This window comes from Sander lucioperca, chromosome 16 (assembly GCF_008315115.2).
Source record: "Sander lucioperca isolate FBNREF2018 chromosome 16, SLUC_FBN_1.2, whole genome shotgun sequence".
In the NCBI taxonomy this organism is placed as follows: domain Eukaryota; kingdom Metazoa; phylum Chordata; class Actinopteri; order Perciformes; family Percidae; genus Sander; species Sander lucioperca.
In genome coordinates, this window is record NC_050188.1 from 11,290,504 (window position 1) to 11,304,435 (window position 13,932).

A 13,932-nucleotide genomic window follows, 5' to 3' on the forward strand; every position below is an offset into this window, starting at 1 on the left:
AGGAGTGTAGCTCCAGTGTGGACCAGCAGGAGCCAGAGCCCCCCCCACACATTAAAGAGGAACAGGAGGAACTGTGTATCAGTCAGGAGGGAGAGCAGCTTCAAGGACTGGAGGAGGCTGATATCACCAAGTTCCCATTCACTCCTGTCCCTGTGAAGAGTGAAGATGATGAAGAGGAAGCTCAGTCCTCACAGCTTCATCAAAGACAAACTCAACACATGGAAACAGAAGCTGATGGAGAGGACTGTGGAGGACCAGAACCAGCCAGGAACTCACATCCACTTCTACAACCAAAGACTGAAGTCCAGACTGGAGACTCTTCTGATCCTGAGACTGATGACAGTGCTGATTGGAAGGAGACCAGAGAACCTCAGTCAGCTTTAAACTCTCTGAAACAAGATTCAATATGTAAGAAACCATTCAGCTGCTCTGAGTGTGGGAACAGATTTGGCACCAAGGCACACCTGAAGAGACACATGAGAATCCACACAGGAGAGAAGCCTTTCAGCTGCTTTGAGTGTGGTAAAGCTTTCTCTGATAGTGGAACACTGAAGAAACATATGATAACTCACACAGGAGAAAAGCCTTTCAGCTGCTCAGTCTGTAACAAATCCTTTACACAGAGAGGAAGTTTACGGTCACACATGACAGTCCACACAGGAGAGAAAAGATTCAGCTGCAGTGTTTGTAAAAAGAGATTTTCGCGGCGTTCTCATGTCAAAACACATAAATGTGTTGGTCAGATGGAAACAGAAGCTGATGGAGAGGACTGTGGAGGACCAGAACCAGCCAGGAACTCACATCCACTTTTACAACCAGAGACTGAAGACCAGACTGGAGACTCTTCTGATCCTGAGACACACATTAAAGAGGAACAGGAGGAACTGTGGAGCAGTCAGGAGGGAGAGCAGCTTCAAGGGCTGGAGGAGGCTGATATCACCAAGTTCCCATTCACTCCTGTCTCTGTGAAGAGTGAAGATGATGAAGAGAAAGGTCAGTCCTCACAGCTTCATCAAAGACAAACTCAACACATGGAAACAGAAGCTGATGGAGAGGACTGTGGAGGACCAGAACCAGCCAGGAACTCACATCCACTTTTACAACCAGAGACTGAAGACCAGACTGGAGACTCTTCTGAACCTGAGACTGATGACAGTGCTGATTGGAAGGAGACCAGAGAACCTCAGTCAGCTTTAAACTCTCTGAAACATGATTCAACATGTAAGAAAACATTCAGCTGCTCTGATTGTGGGAGAAGATTTGGCCAAAGGGGAAATCTGAAGAGACACATGATTACTCACACAGGAGAGAAGCCTTTTAGCTGCTCTGTTTGTAAGAAATCTTTTACACAGAGTGAAAATGTACGGTCACATATGAGAACTCACACAGGAGAGAAGCCTTTTAGCTGCTCTGAGTGTGGTAAAGCTTTCACTGAACGTGGAAACCTGAAGAAACACATGATGACTCACACAGGGGAGAAGCCTTATAGCTGCTCAGTTTGTAAGAAATCTTTTACACAGAGTGGATATTTACAGAGACACGTGAGAATCCACACAGGAGAAAAAACTTTTCAGCTGCTCAGTCTATAAGAAATCTTGTACAGAGAGTGGAAGTTTACGGTCACACATGGCAGTCCACACAGGAGAGAAAAGATTCAGCTGTAGTGTTCGTTTTGATGTCAAAACACGTAAATGTGTTGGTCCGATGGAAACAGAAGCTGATGGAGAGGACTGTGGAGGACCAGAACCAGCCAGGGACTCACATCAACATCCACTTTTACAACCAGAGACTGAAGACCAGACTGGAGACTCTTCTGAACCTGAGACTGGTGACTAGGGTTGTCACGAGAACTGATACTACCGATACCTTCCGTTTCTAAAATGACAAAACACTGACGATGCCCATTTTTTTGAAGCACCAGTCGGTACATTCAGAAGTAGGACGTCACGAACAAGTGGCCGAAGTCACACCCTTCTACTTCCAGTAGAAAAAATATATACAAGAGTCAACGGAGAGACAGATTCTACCTGACCTAAAAAACGGCATCTTCACTGCAAACTCACGGTCCTCAATTCCTGATTTACAGCCCCCCTCTCTTGGCTTCAAATAACTGACCGTTGCCGGCTACGGCCGCTGAACAGGCTACACGTTGTAAACAGCCGTGGCCCACTTGCCTGCTCCTCCGGTAACGTTAGCCATTAGCAGGTTAGCATGGTGGCGTTAGCCAAGACCGTCGGGATCACTTTACTGGCAGTGTCTCAATTGTTTTTGCGAGTAACCAACTCGTGTACTCTAGCTATATAATTCAATGTGAGTACACAAATGTTGAAATGACATAACATGCTCGTTCCTTGTAGATGTGATAAATTACATATCCAGTATTTACCCGGGGTTTGTAACGTCTCTGGTCAGGCAACTGTTAGAAACACTGTTGTTGTTTTTGCACAGTAGCCTACCTTTGAAAATATGTCCGGAATGTGTCTGGGGACACTAGTGGTTGCACTATGACCATTAATTGCACTTTATTATGTTGTTCTATGCATTATTGCACATGTTTTGTATGTTTTGTTATGACATTTTGATATTTTTCAAATATTTTAATAACGAACTTCATGTTTCAAGTACATGGAATCTTAGAAAATCCTTTTTTTTACCGTGGTATCGAAATTAGCATCGAGAATCATGTTATTTTACTGGTATTGGCACCGACTACTACTACTACTACTACTACTACTACTACTAATTTTTGGTATCGTGACACCCCTACTGGTGACATGGAATAATGTTTGTGCCTTTAAGGGTGTTTTCACACATGAAAGTCTGAACCAAGGTCCGGACCAAGGTTCATGTTTTTTGTTCCATTGTAACATTTGATCCGGTAAGTTTTGGTTTCACACTGCAGTTATGCAAGCGCACTAAAGATCTCTACGTGACAAAACTACGTCCTGCCGTCATCACATACGTGAGCTGCGTCTCCAGATACTTGTAATTGATTGGTTTGTAGACCGGCTTCCCCGTCCTCTCGTCTCCTCTCTCTGGGTCGGAGTTTTTTCAGCTGACTGCTGCTCTCTCCTACTGACTGCTGCTCTCTCCTACTGACTGCTGCTCTCCCCTACTGACTGCTGCTCTCTCCTACTGACTGCTGCTCTCTCCTACTGACTGCTGCTCTCCCCTACTGACTGCTGCTCTCTCCTACTGACTGCTGCTCTCTCCTACTGCTGCTCTCTCCTACTGACTGCTGCTCTCTCCTACTGACTGCTGCTCTCTCCTACTGACTGCTGCTCTCTCCTACTGACTGCTGCTCTCCTACTGACTGCTGCTCTCTCCTACTGACTGCTGCTCTCCTCTAATGACTGCTGCTCTCCTCTACTGACTGCTGCTCTCTCCTACTGACTGCTGCTCTCCTCTACTGACTGCTGCTCTCTCCTACTGACTGCTGCTCTCTCCTACTGACTGCTGCTCTCCTCTACTGACTGCTACTCTCTCCTACTGACTGCTGCTCTCTCCTACTGACTGCTGCTCTCTCCTACTGACTGCTGCTCTCTCCTACTGACTGCTGCTCTCTCCTACTGACTGCTGCTCTCTCCTACTGACTGCTACTCTCCCCTACTGACTGCTGCTCTCTCCTACTGACTGCTACTCTCCCCTACTGACTGCTGCTCTCCTCTACTGACTGCTGCTCTCTCCTACTGACTGCTGCTCTCCTCTACTGACTGCTGCTCTCCTCTACTGACTGCTGCTCTCTCCTACTGACTGCTGCTCTCTCCTACTGACTGCTGCTCTCTCCTACTGACTGCTGCTCTCCTCTACTGACTGCTGCTCTCTCCTACTGACTGCTGCTCTCTCCTACTGACTGCTGCTCTCCTCTACTGACTGCTGCTCTCCTCTACTGACTGCTGCTCTCTCCTACTGACTGCTGCTCTCTCCTACTGACTGCTGCTCTCTCCTACTGACTGCTGCTCTCCTCTACTGCTGCGGCTCTTTTTGTTTTGTTGTGATGTTGAGAAGCAAGACACTGGAACTTTCTTTCTGGAGAATTTATTCAGAGACAAACGGAAACCTACACTGTACATTTACTACCACTTAACAAGTAAACTGCTGATGTATTCTCTGCTCTGATAGCCGACAGCTGTCTGCTCTGAGCTCATTCACCGTCACTCTCTCATGTAGTCTACACACTAAGCACCGAGCTATTCCTTAAAGGAGCTTCCCCGGTCTTGTAACACAAGGAGAGCCTGCCAGAGCTTCTTCTATTTGGTCCGAAAGTCCGAACCATCCAAAAAATGCTTTCACACTGTAAACGAACCGGACCATGGTTCAGTTTGGTCCGGACAGAGACCACCTCTTTTGGTCGGACTAAAATTTGGTCTTTTGATCCGGACCGTGGTCCAGGGGAGGTTTCACACCTCTAATTTTGGTTCGGATCAAACAAAAAAGTCTGAAAGTCCGGACCAAATGAGGTATGTGTGAAAACGCCCTAAGTCCAAGCAAAACTTCTCAGTTATCAAACAAAAATCTTTATGTATCAACATCTAGATAGAAGAAATTATATTGTGTGGTAGGAAAAAGTACACTCTTATTTTAAATATTTTATTAGATGTTGTTTTGTCTTGTAATGTCTGTCATATAATCAATTATAATCAGGAAATCAGACAAATGTAACCACCTGATATTTTAGAGGGCTCACACATATATTCACTTCTTTCTAAGTAACGTATGTTTAGCAAGATTCACTATTAATCATTTATCAATATGGGAGTTTATTCAAACAATTTAAGCACAATTTAGGCCCAGCAGTCTCAGAGAGGAGACTTTTCTCTCTGAGTCAGGGAGACAGGAAGTGCAGGTTGAAAGCTATCTTTAGTTTAAACAAGGGAGATGTGAGGGAGGTAGCATAGAGAAGTTAGCCTAGCAAGGTGTTTCCTGTCAGGGAGAGGAGGAGTTTTCTCTTTGGAGCAAAGCTGAGATGGACATATTATGATCTGTAGAAAACTATAAAAACTCACTTGTACATTGCCATGTTCCAAGGTAATATGATCAGTGACACCAACATGATTAAGATCTTTTGACATGTGTAGTGTCTCCTATGCCACTAATTAGGCCATGGTAAAGCTAATAAAGTAAAGAAATATAATAGTTTGATATGACTGGTGTGGTACACCAGGACATGCTGAGTACCCTCCAGGATGAAATAAAGTGAAATTATTTGAAGTCAACCATCTGTTGACTAGCATGAACGTTAGTAGTTATTGTCTGGGTCACAACGACCTAGGTTAGAGTTAGATTCAGTTGTCTATTTGTGGTCAGTTGATGTGTCCAAGGTAGTTCAGTTTGTTTGTTAAAATGTAACAAATAAATCTGCATGGAGTGAACATGGTGTCCTTGCATAGAAATAAAATGGATAGAAAGGCCATTGGACTGTTTCCCGTGGTCATTTGATGGGTTCACAACAAAATGGCGATTGTTGTTCGTTGTCCAGTGACAATACGCGTCAGTGGGGCCGTGAGCTGTGTCGGAGCTCGCTGGGAGGAGAGCCTCCTGACGCAGCTCGGGAGACGTTCTCGGAGGGAATGAGGAGGAAATAGAACCAACATCTATTTTTCACGCAAGCGTGTTGGAAGCGTTTCCAGGAAAAATAGAATAGGAAAATATGTTTATATGTCATTTTGACACAAATACATATTAATAAATGACATGTTGTTTGAAAGTATCTAGGTTTTGACATAAATGCAGATATAAATGTAATTTAAAAAAAAAAAATTATACATTTTTAAATATTGCACCTCTCAATACAGAACCAAATATTCTGGAGCCTATTTTGTCTTCAATACTGCCGACGTTGCCTTTGTTGTAATCAAATCAGTATATATTTATGTTTAACATGAAGTATACTACTGCTTGAGTGCAGTAAATCAATGGGAAACATACATGTGTACAGACAAGGCTAGCAGCAGCAGCGCAGCGTCAGATATGTTTGTGGTGTGTAAAGACAGAAATATCCACGCAGCCGCTACGCAGCTGACACACAACAGAAACGCCACGCTCACGCAGCCAGTGTGCAGCCGGCCTAACGTTAGACCCAGCAGCAGTGGGCAGATAAATATAAAAATAAAAATGTTCACCTTCAGACAAACAATAAAATCAGATGAAATTACGCTGCAAGACCAAAACTTGTATCTTCTGTTTGACACATTAAAAGGAAAAGGAAACAAACTACCATCATCTTTAATTTGGTTCATTGGTTTCTCAGACCTCTGAACATTTAATAAAGTATTTGTCTTCCTTTAATTTCAAAGCTTGATGGTGTTTTTTGCCTCCAACGGTGCCTTCCAGGCAGCTAACCCTAAACATAACCATTGCCGCGCTGCCTGGGAGGAGACGTTGGGGGCTAAAAACACCAAAGACCAATTTCAAATTCTTCAGTTTTAAAGTGCCCATATTATGAAAAAATCACTTTTTCTGGGATTTGGGGTGTTATGTTGTGTCTCTGGTGCTTCCACACACATACAAACTTTGAAAAAAATCCATCCATGCTGTTTAGAGTGAGATACAGTTTCTGAATGTGTCCTGCCTTCAGTCTCTGGGTGAGCTGTTCAAAATCGGCACGGCTTGTGACGTCACAAGCCGAAACGAGCAGGCTAACGCAACCATTAGCTCGTAGTGTTAGCATGCTAACGCTAATGCTAACGCTAGCATGCTAACGCTAGCATGCTACCTCGTTCTCAGTAGCAAAGCACTGCTACAACACACACAAGTTCACCATAATCTACAAAAGAACTACTTCCATGTGCGCCCTCATTTAGAAGTCTCCCAGCTAATCCTGCCTTGTAACTGACCGAAGTCAGCCTTTCTTTTACTGTCTATGGAGCTAGCTAGCTGACATGATCTACATCTGAGCTACTGGGCATGTGCAGTGCAATCAAAGATAGTACAGAAGAAGAAGAAGAAGAAAAGAGGTCTCACTCTGTAGCTAAAACAGAGACCAGCTGAAAAGAGGATCTGCAGCAGTGAGAGAGAGCGGTGCAGTACAACAAAAATATGGTGTTTTTAGAAAATTAAACCATGTAAACCTATTCTGGTACAACCTTAAAATACAATTATGAACCTGAAAATGAGCATAATATGGCTGCTTTAATCATTTATATTCCTGCGTGTTTTTTAGAAGAAATCTGGAACACTTTCGGACTTTTATTTTGAAGCTCAGCAACTAATCTGCACCGGAAGCTGTAGTCTTCACTGCGGCTAACTTCACACTTTGAACGAGATGGCGTCAAGCAGGAAGTTGTGTTAGCAGAGTGTCTTTGTTGTGTAGAGAAAGAGGTAAAATGTGTAAAGTCCAGATGCTGAGAGCGTTGGTGGAGCAGCGACTAACTGCGGCTGCTGAAGAGATATTTGGGCTGTTTGAAAGAACGATAGCAGAGTACGAGGAGGAACTTTGTCGTTCAAAAGAGGAGAACGAGCGACAACGGGAGCTACTGGACGCTGTTTACAACCCTCAGCTTCGGCTACACAGAGCAGGTTTGGTCTTTAAACCTTCAGTTGATCTTTCTCTCCTTCCTGTCATCTCTTCTCTCAGATGACGATAGGACGTATGTAAGTAAGCATTTATTCATAAGATCTATTGTAATCTTCGCTCTTTAACAGGCCTTCGCCAAACCCACCAGACTCCATGTAAATAATCAGTACTTTTATCACCGTAAAACACACTGCATTCAAAGTGGACAGAAACACAATAAAACTATCAAAAGCCGTCTTGGTTCATCTTTCCACTGTTCCAACAATCACCATTCTGGTTTGGTTGAAATTAACCCTTAATTCAACGATTTACATGTGGAACTATGCTGGCTCTATACACGCTAAAAGTACTGATTATTTACATGGAGTCTGGTGGGTTTGGTGATGGTGATTTCGGGGCTGTTTTCTAGATAAACAAATGTTCTTGGGACTTAGGACTGTATAGGTGATTGTTACATAGTAGTGATGTTTACGGTGGCCGACAGGGGCAAACGCCCTGCAACTTAAGAAAACACATGCAAATAGACAAAACACAAGCAAATTAATTATAATAATTTGACAACACATGCGCAGCATTCAGCAAACGCGCTGCAAATACACACAACACAACCAAATATAGAAACGATGCAAAAAGAAAAGCAGACAAACCCCGAAAACAAATGCAACAAAAAAACGCTGCATCCAGGTTTCACAACAGAAGTTCTCCAGACCTCTAGAGGGAGCACTAAATGGAACAGCTTGATTTTTGACCTCACAGAGAGAGAAAGAGAGCCGGTGGGACATGTTCAATCTCAGAACGGTTTGTGAAACTGCTTTGAGATCATAGACTGTAAATATTATGTCTATGTTTGAGATCTGCGGCCTGTACTAAGAAGCAAGATCAACATGCCCTGGATTTCTTTCAACAACCGCGGTCCTGCATAACCTGTGTCACGGCGGTAGTTAACAACTAGTTCAATCAACCCAGGGTTTCCCAATCCAGCGGCGCGCGTGTTCACATTAAAGAGGCGGTGTTTGCACAGTATCACAATCATCTACCAGAGCAGCATATTTTATATAAGAAGAGCAAACTATAATTCTACATAAATATGAAGAACACAAACACGGTTTTACAAGCAAAACGCAATACAGTCGCTGCTTCCTAAAACAGGAGGAAAGCTGGCAAAAAAATAGCTGACGTTGTAAATGCGTAAATCACAACGCCTATCAATATCTTCCTGTAATATCCTTGTAAAGGAAAGATAGACAGCGGGGTGGATTTATCTGGATTTAATGAACACTTGAATGGCCATTACATGAGAACCCTTACAGAAAACCCTGGGTTGAACCTGAAGTTACCTCATTAACACCAAATCTTGCTTCGTAGTACAGGCCTCTGTTTTCTCTCGTTTGGTGGGTGTGTCTCGGCTCAGGTCCCAGGTGATACTCAATCAGCAGAGACGTGTCTGTAAACTTGTGGTAATAAAACATGTAAAACTGCATCAGCGTTTAACATTGACATTTGTTAAAGCCATATTACATGAGTGTTTAATTTCGAGGTCCGAAAGGGCGCAGGACCAGACGCGAGCTTTTATTTTGAAAAGCCAAAGCTCGGGGACGCACCAGCCGGGAGGGCATGAGACGGGAGTATAGACTGTGTGTGTATATATATATTAATTTAATATACAGTCTACATTGTGTAATTTGGATGCAGCGTTTTTGTTTTCGGGGTTTGTCTGCTTTTCTTTTTGCATCGTTTCTATATTTGCAGCGCGTTTATGTATTTGGTTGTGTTGTGTGTATTTGCAGCGCGTTTGCTGAATGCTGCGTATGTGTTGTCAAATTAATGAAGTTGTTTTCTTAATTTGCTCGTGTTTTGTCTATTTGCGTGTGTTTTCTTAAGTTGCAGGGCGTTTGCCCCTGTCGGCCACCGTAGATGTTCGCCTTGGAACACAACAGCACAGTATTGTAACCACTGAGGCTTAGTGTGTGTGTGTGTGTGTGTATGTGTGTGTGTGTTTCTATGCATGCATGTGTCTGTCTTTGTGTCTCTGTATGTATGTGTGTGTCTCTGTGTGTGCGTGCATGTGTCTGTGTATGTGCCACCGAGCTAAACAACCTTTCTGGAGGGAAAACTGCAATCTCTAAGCTTTAGCTGACATTAACTTCTGTCTGTGTTTCAGCTTTGCCTCCAGACGACAAAAGCCAGATTGTTGTTAAAGATGAGCAGCAGGAGTGTAGCTCCAGTGTGGACCAGCAGGAGCCAGAGCCCCCCCCACACATTAAAGAGGAACAGGAGGAACTGTGGAGCAGTCAGGAGGGAGAGCAGCTTCAAGGGCTGGAGGAGGCTGATATCACCAAGTTCCCATTCACTCCTGTTACTGTGAAGAGTGAAGATGATGAAGAGAAAGGTAGGAACAATGTTAACAGGGTTTTTAGGGGAAATAAAAGGTGGAAAATCTGCAGAAGTCAAGAGCATAAAAGTTCAGGAGAAGCTGGTTTATTTTATTTTAGGAGTAGGGTTCCTTTCACATTAGTCTCGCATGTCCAGACCTTCCTCCACAGCGCTGCAGAGGAAGGTCTGACTAGTCCACACAGCATTCCTGGATGGGAGAAAAATGTACTCTGGTTTATTGGCATTTCTTTAAACCAATCACAATCATCTTGGGCGGTGCTAAGCGCCGGACGGAGCCACGGTGCCTCTGCTAAATAGTCTCAGGAAGGAACGTGTTTTGGTGGAATATATTTACGTTAAAAGAACATCTATGAAAAATACATCTCTGCGTGTGTGTGTACTACAGCAGATCACTTCTAAAATAACTAGGGCTGTCAGCGTTAACGCGCTAATCGCAATGCGATTAAGGGCCGACGCGATGCGATTAATCGCATGTCAGCATTTATTAACTTATTTTACACTTCACTCGGCTTTGCGTCGTGCCTAACAGGCTACTATTTTGACCCTTTGCAGCACCGTTACTTATCATCAAGCTGCCACTTCCTCCTAACAGACGGCTCGTAGACAAGTCGAAAGCCATATGCACGTTGTGTAAAGCCAAATTAAAATATCACCAAAGCACGTCAAGCTTGAGCTACCACCTACGGAGCTAAACATAGTAGTACAGTTAACGTGATGCTAGACCACCGGCCCTCGGGGGGTGGGGGAGAGATGAATGTTCGGAAATAAGAGGTTGCTGTGGCCCGCCGTACAGGTTAGTTTGACCAGCGGGCAGCAGCGGTGGCCGGAGCGTGCAGCAGCGGTGGCCGGAGAAAGCAGCGGCAGCTGCCTAAAAATAGCGTTAGTCTTGTTTGCTGTTACAGCGCATTTAAGATCATACTATGACAAATGACAGTTACAGAAACACTAAAAAGTTACATATAGTCACTTTAATTCAGTCCTTGGAGTTTTTTGTGATTGTTGCGGGCAAAAATCCTTGATTATGCGGCACGTTTTCTTAAAAACATGCGATGGAATATGCGGGATATTTATGCAATTTCATGCGATGAAATTGCGGGAACTTGCAAAAACTGCGGTTTCATCGTGGCTTCATCGCGGGGTTTGCAGCTTTTCGATGATGTTCACGTCGCGTAATTACGTCACTTCATAACGTTCCCATGGCAACTGGGGAAAATGGCTGCTCTTGTGTGAAGTAAACGCAACATTTTTCAACTTTCTGCTAAGATATATGTGTGACTTTTTTGCAACGAAAATGTGGGGATTATGAAATCATGCAAGCCGCATATTTTGCGCGGAAATCGGCAATTTATGCGGCGAAAGTGCGACGTATTTGAAAAAATGCGGCCCCCGCATAAATATGCAGACTTTGGCTGATTATGCATTGAATTATGCGATCGCGTTTTTCTGGAGGGACTGTTAATTACCGTCTGCGCCACTGTATGCTCAACCGTGCAGTTGCTTTATTTCACCACAAGAGGGCCCTAATAGTCAAAAGCCTTTCCAACAGTTTTCCAAGGCTGAAAAGGAAGACTAGTAGTGTAGATGTAACCTAAGTAACTGACTGAACAACCAGAATTTCTTTATAACAATCACAATCCAGGTGATAAGATACAGTTCCACAACATTTATCTGTATTTCTACTACTATTTCTAGTCACTGTTCCATTATCTTTATTGTGACTATTATTGCTACTGTTCATCACACCCCCAACCGGCACCGTCAGACACCGCCTACCAAGAGCCTGGGTCTGTCCCAGGTTTCTGGAAAAAAAACTCTGATGATGCAAAAATCGTCATTTTGCATCATCGGAGGCTTTTTTATTTTTTATTATGTTTTTAAAAAAAAGAAATGTACTTTTGTTTTTGCCTTTAGTCTCTAGCCTCTGGCCAAAAAAAGCCTCTGATGATGCAAAATTAAGATTTTTGCATCATTTTTCCAGACACACAGTACAGCTATCTCTCGTCTCAGGGGGACATGAGGGAGGGAAGCACGGTCATTTGAAAATACTACTGAGTTTCTACTGATACAAAGCTTAATTTTCCTCGCCACTGTCGCACTAAATGCTTGCTCCTGGGGGAATTACTGGAATTGTTGGGTCTTTGTATATTATAGAGTGTGGTCTAGACCTACTCTGTCTGTAAAGTGTCTTGAGATAACTCTTGTTATGATTTGATACTATAAATAAAATTGAATTGTATCTGTTTCCTGCAGATGTTGAGCAGCTGTCGGTGGTTAAAGAAGAGGTTCCCCCTGAGCAGCAGGAGTGTAGCTCCAGTGTGGACCAGCAGGAGCCAGAGCCCCCCCTAAACATTAAAGGGGAACAGGAGGAACTGTGGAGCAGTCAGGAGGGAGAGCAGCTTCAAGGGCTGGAGGAGGCTGATATCACCAAGTTCCCATTCACTCCTGTCCCTGTGAAGAGTGAAGATGATGAAGAGGAAGCTCAGTCCTCACAGCTTCATCTGAGACAAAATCAACACATGGAAACAGAAGCTGATGGCGAGGACTGTGGAGGACCAGAACCAGCCAGGAACTCACATCCACTTTTACAACCAGAGACTGAAGACCAGACTGGAGACTCTTCTGATCCTGAGACTGATGACAGTGCTGATTGGAAGGAGACCAGAGAACCTCAGTCAGCTTTAAACTCTCTGAAATATGATTCAACATGTAAGAAAACATTCAGCTGCTCTGAGTGTGGGAAAATATTTGGCCGCAAGGAAAGTCTGAAGAGACACATGAGAACTCACACAGGAGAGAAACCTTTTAGCTGCTCAATTTGTAAGAAATCTTTTACACAGAGTGAAAATTTACAAAAACACATGAGAACTCACACAGGAGATAAACCTTTTAGCTGCTCAATTTGTAAGAAATATTTTACACAGAGTGGAAGTTTACAAAAACACATGAGAACTCACACAGGAGATAAGCCTTTTAGCTGCTCAGTCTGTAAGAAATCGTTTACACTGAGTGAACATTTACGGTCACACATGAGAACTCACACAGGAGAAAAACCTTTCAGCTGCTCAGTCTGTAAGAAATCTTTTAAACATAGTGGAAGTTTACGGATACACATGAGAATCCACACAGGAGAGAAGCCTTTTTGCTGCTCTGAGTGTGGTAAAGCTTTCACTGTTAGTGGAACCCTGAAGAAACACATGATGACTCATACAGGAGAAAAACCTTTCAGCTGCTCAGTCTGTAAGAAATCTTTTGCACGGAGAGGAAATTTAAAGGAACACATGAGAATCCACACAAGAGAGAAAAGATTCAGCTGCAGTGTTTGTAACAAAAGATTTTCCCGGCGTTCTCGTGTCAAAATACATAAATGTGTTGGTCAGATGGAAACAGACGCTGATGGAGAGGACTGTGGAGGACCAGAACCAGCCAGGAACTCACATCCACATCCACTTTTACAACCAGAGACTGAAGACCAGACTGGAGACTGATGACATTTAATAACGTTTGTGCCTTTTGAGTCCAAGTAAAACTCAATTATCAAACAAAAATCAGTCTCTGAGAGGAGACTTTTCTCTCTGAGTCAGGGAGACAGGAAGTGCAGGTTGAAAGCTATCTTTAGTTTAAACAAGGGAGATGTGAGGGAGGTAGCATAGGGAAGTTAGCCTAGCAAGGTGTTTCCTGTCAGGGAGAGGAGGAGTTTTCTCTTTGGAGCAAAGCTGAGATGGACATATTATGATCTGTAGAAAACTATAAAAACTCACTTGTGCATTGCTATGTTCCAAGGTAATATGATCAGTGACACCAACATGATTAAGGTCTTTTGACATGTATAGTGTCTCCTATGTCACTAATTAGGCCATGGTAAAGCTAATAAAGTAAAGAAATATAATAGTTTGATATGACCGGTGTGGTACACCAGGACATGCTGAGTACCCTCCAGGATGAAATAAAGTGAAATTATTTGAAGTAAACCATCTGTTGACTAGCATGTATGTTAGTAGTTATTGTCTGGGTCACAACAATCT

General features: G+C 43.4%; 1 protein-coding gene across 1 annotated transcript; it reads left to right on the plus strand.

Moving 5' to 3' along the window:
- The first annotated feature begins 45 nt into the window (after positions 1 to 45).
- Positions 46 to 13,410, plus strand: LOC118493379 (gastrula zinc finger protein XlCGF71.1-like). Its single transcript, XM_035993018.1, has 2 exons — positions 46 to 492; positions 12,953 to 13,410. Exons 1-2 carry the CDS (start codon positions 219 to 221, stop codon positions 13,393 to 13,395), a joined length of 717 nt encoding a protein of 238 aa, XP_035848911.1. The 5' UTR covers positions 46 to 218; the 3' UTR covers positions 13,396 to 13,410.
- The last annotated feature ends 522 nt before the right edge of the window (positions 13,411 to 13,932 follow it).

Bases quoted from the DNA above. Each gene is read 5' to 3' on its own strand.
- LOC118493379 (XM_035993018.1), top strand. From the start codon at position 219: ATGGAAACAGAAGCTGATGGAGAGGACTGTGGAGGACCAGAACCAGCC. The intron at 493-12,952 runs GAGAGAAGCCTT...GAACTCACACAG, and splicing joins ACACATGAGAATCCACACAG to GAGAAAAACCTTTCAGCTGC.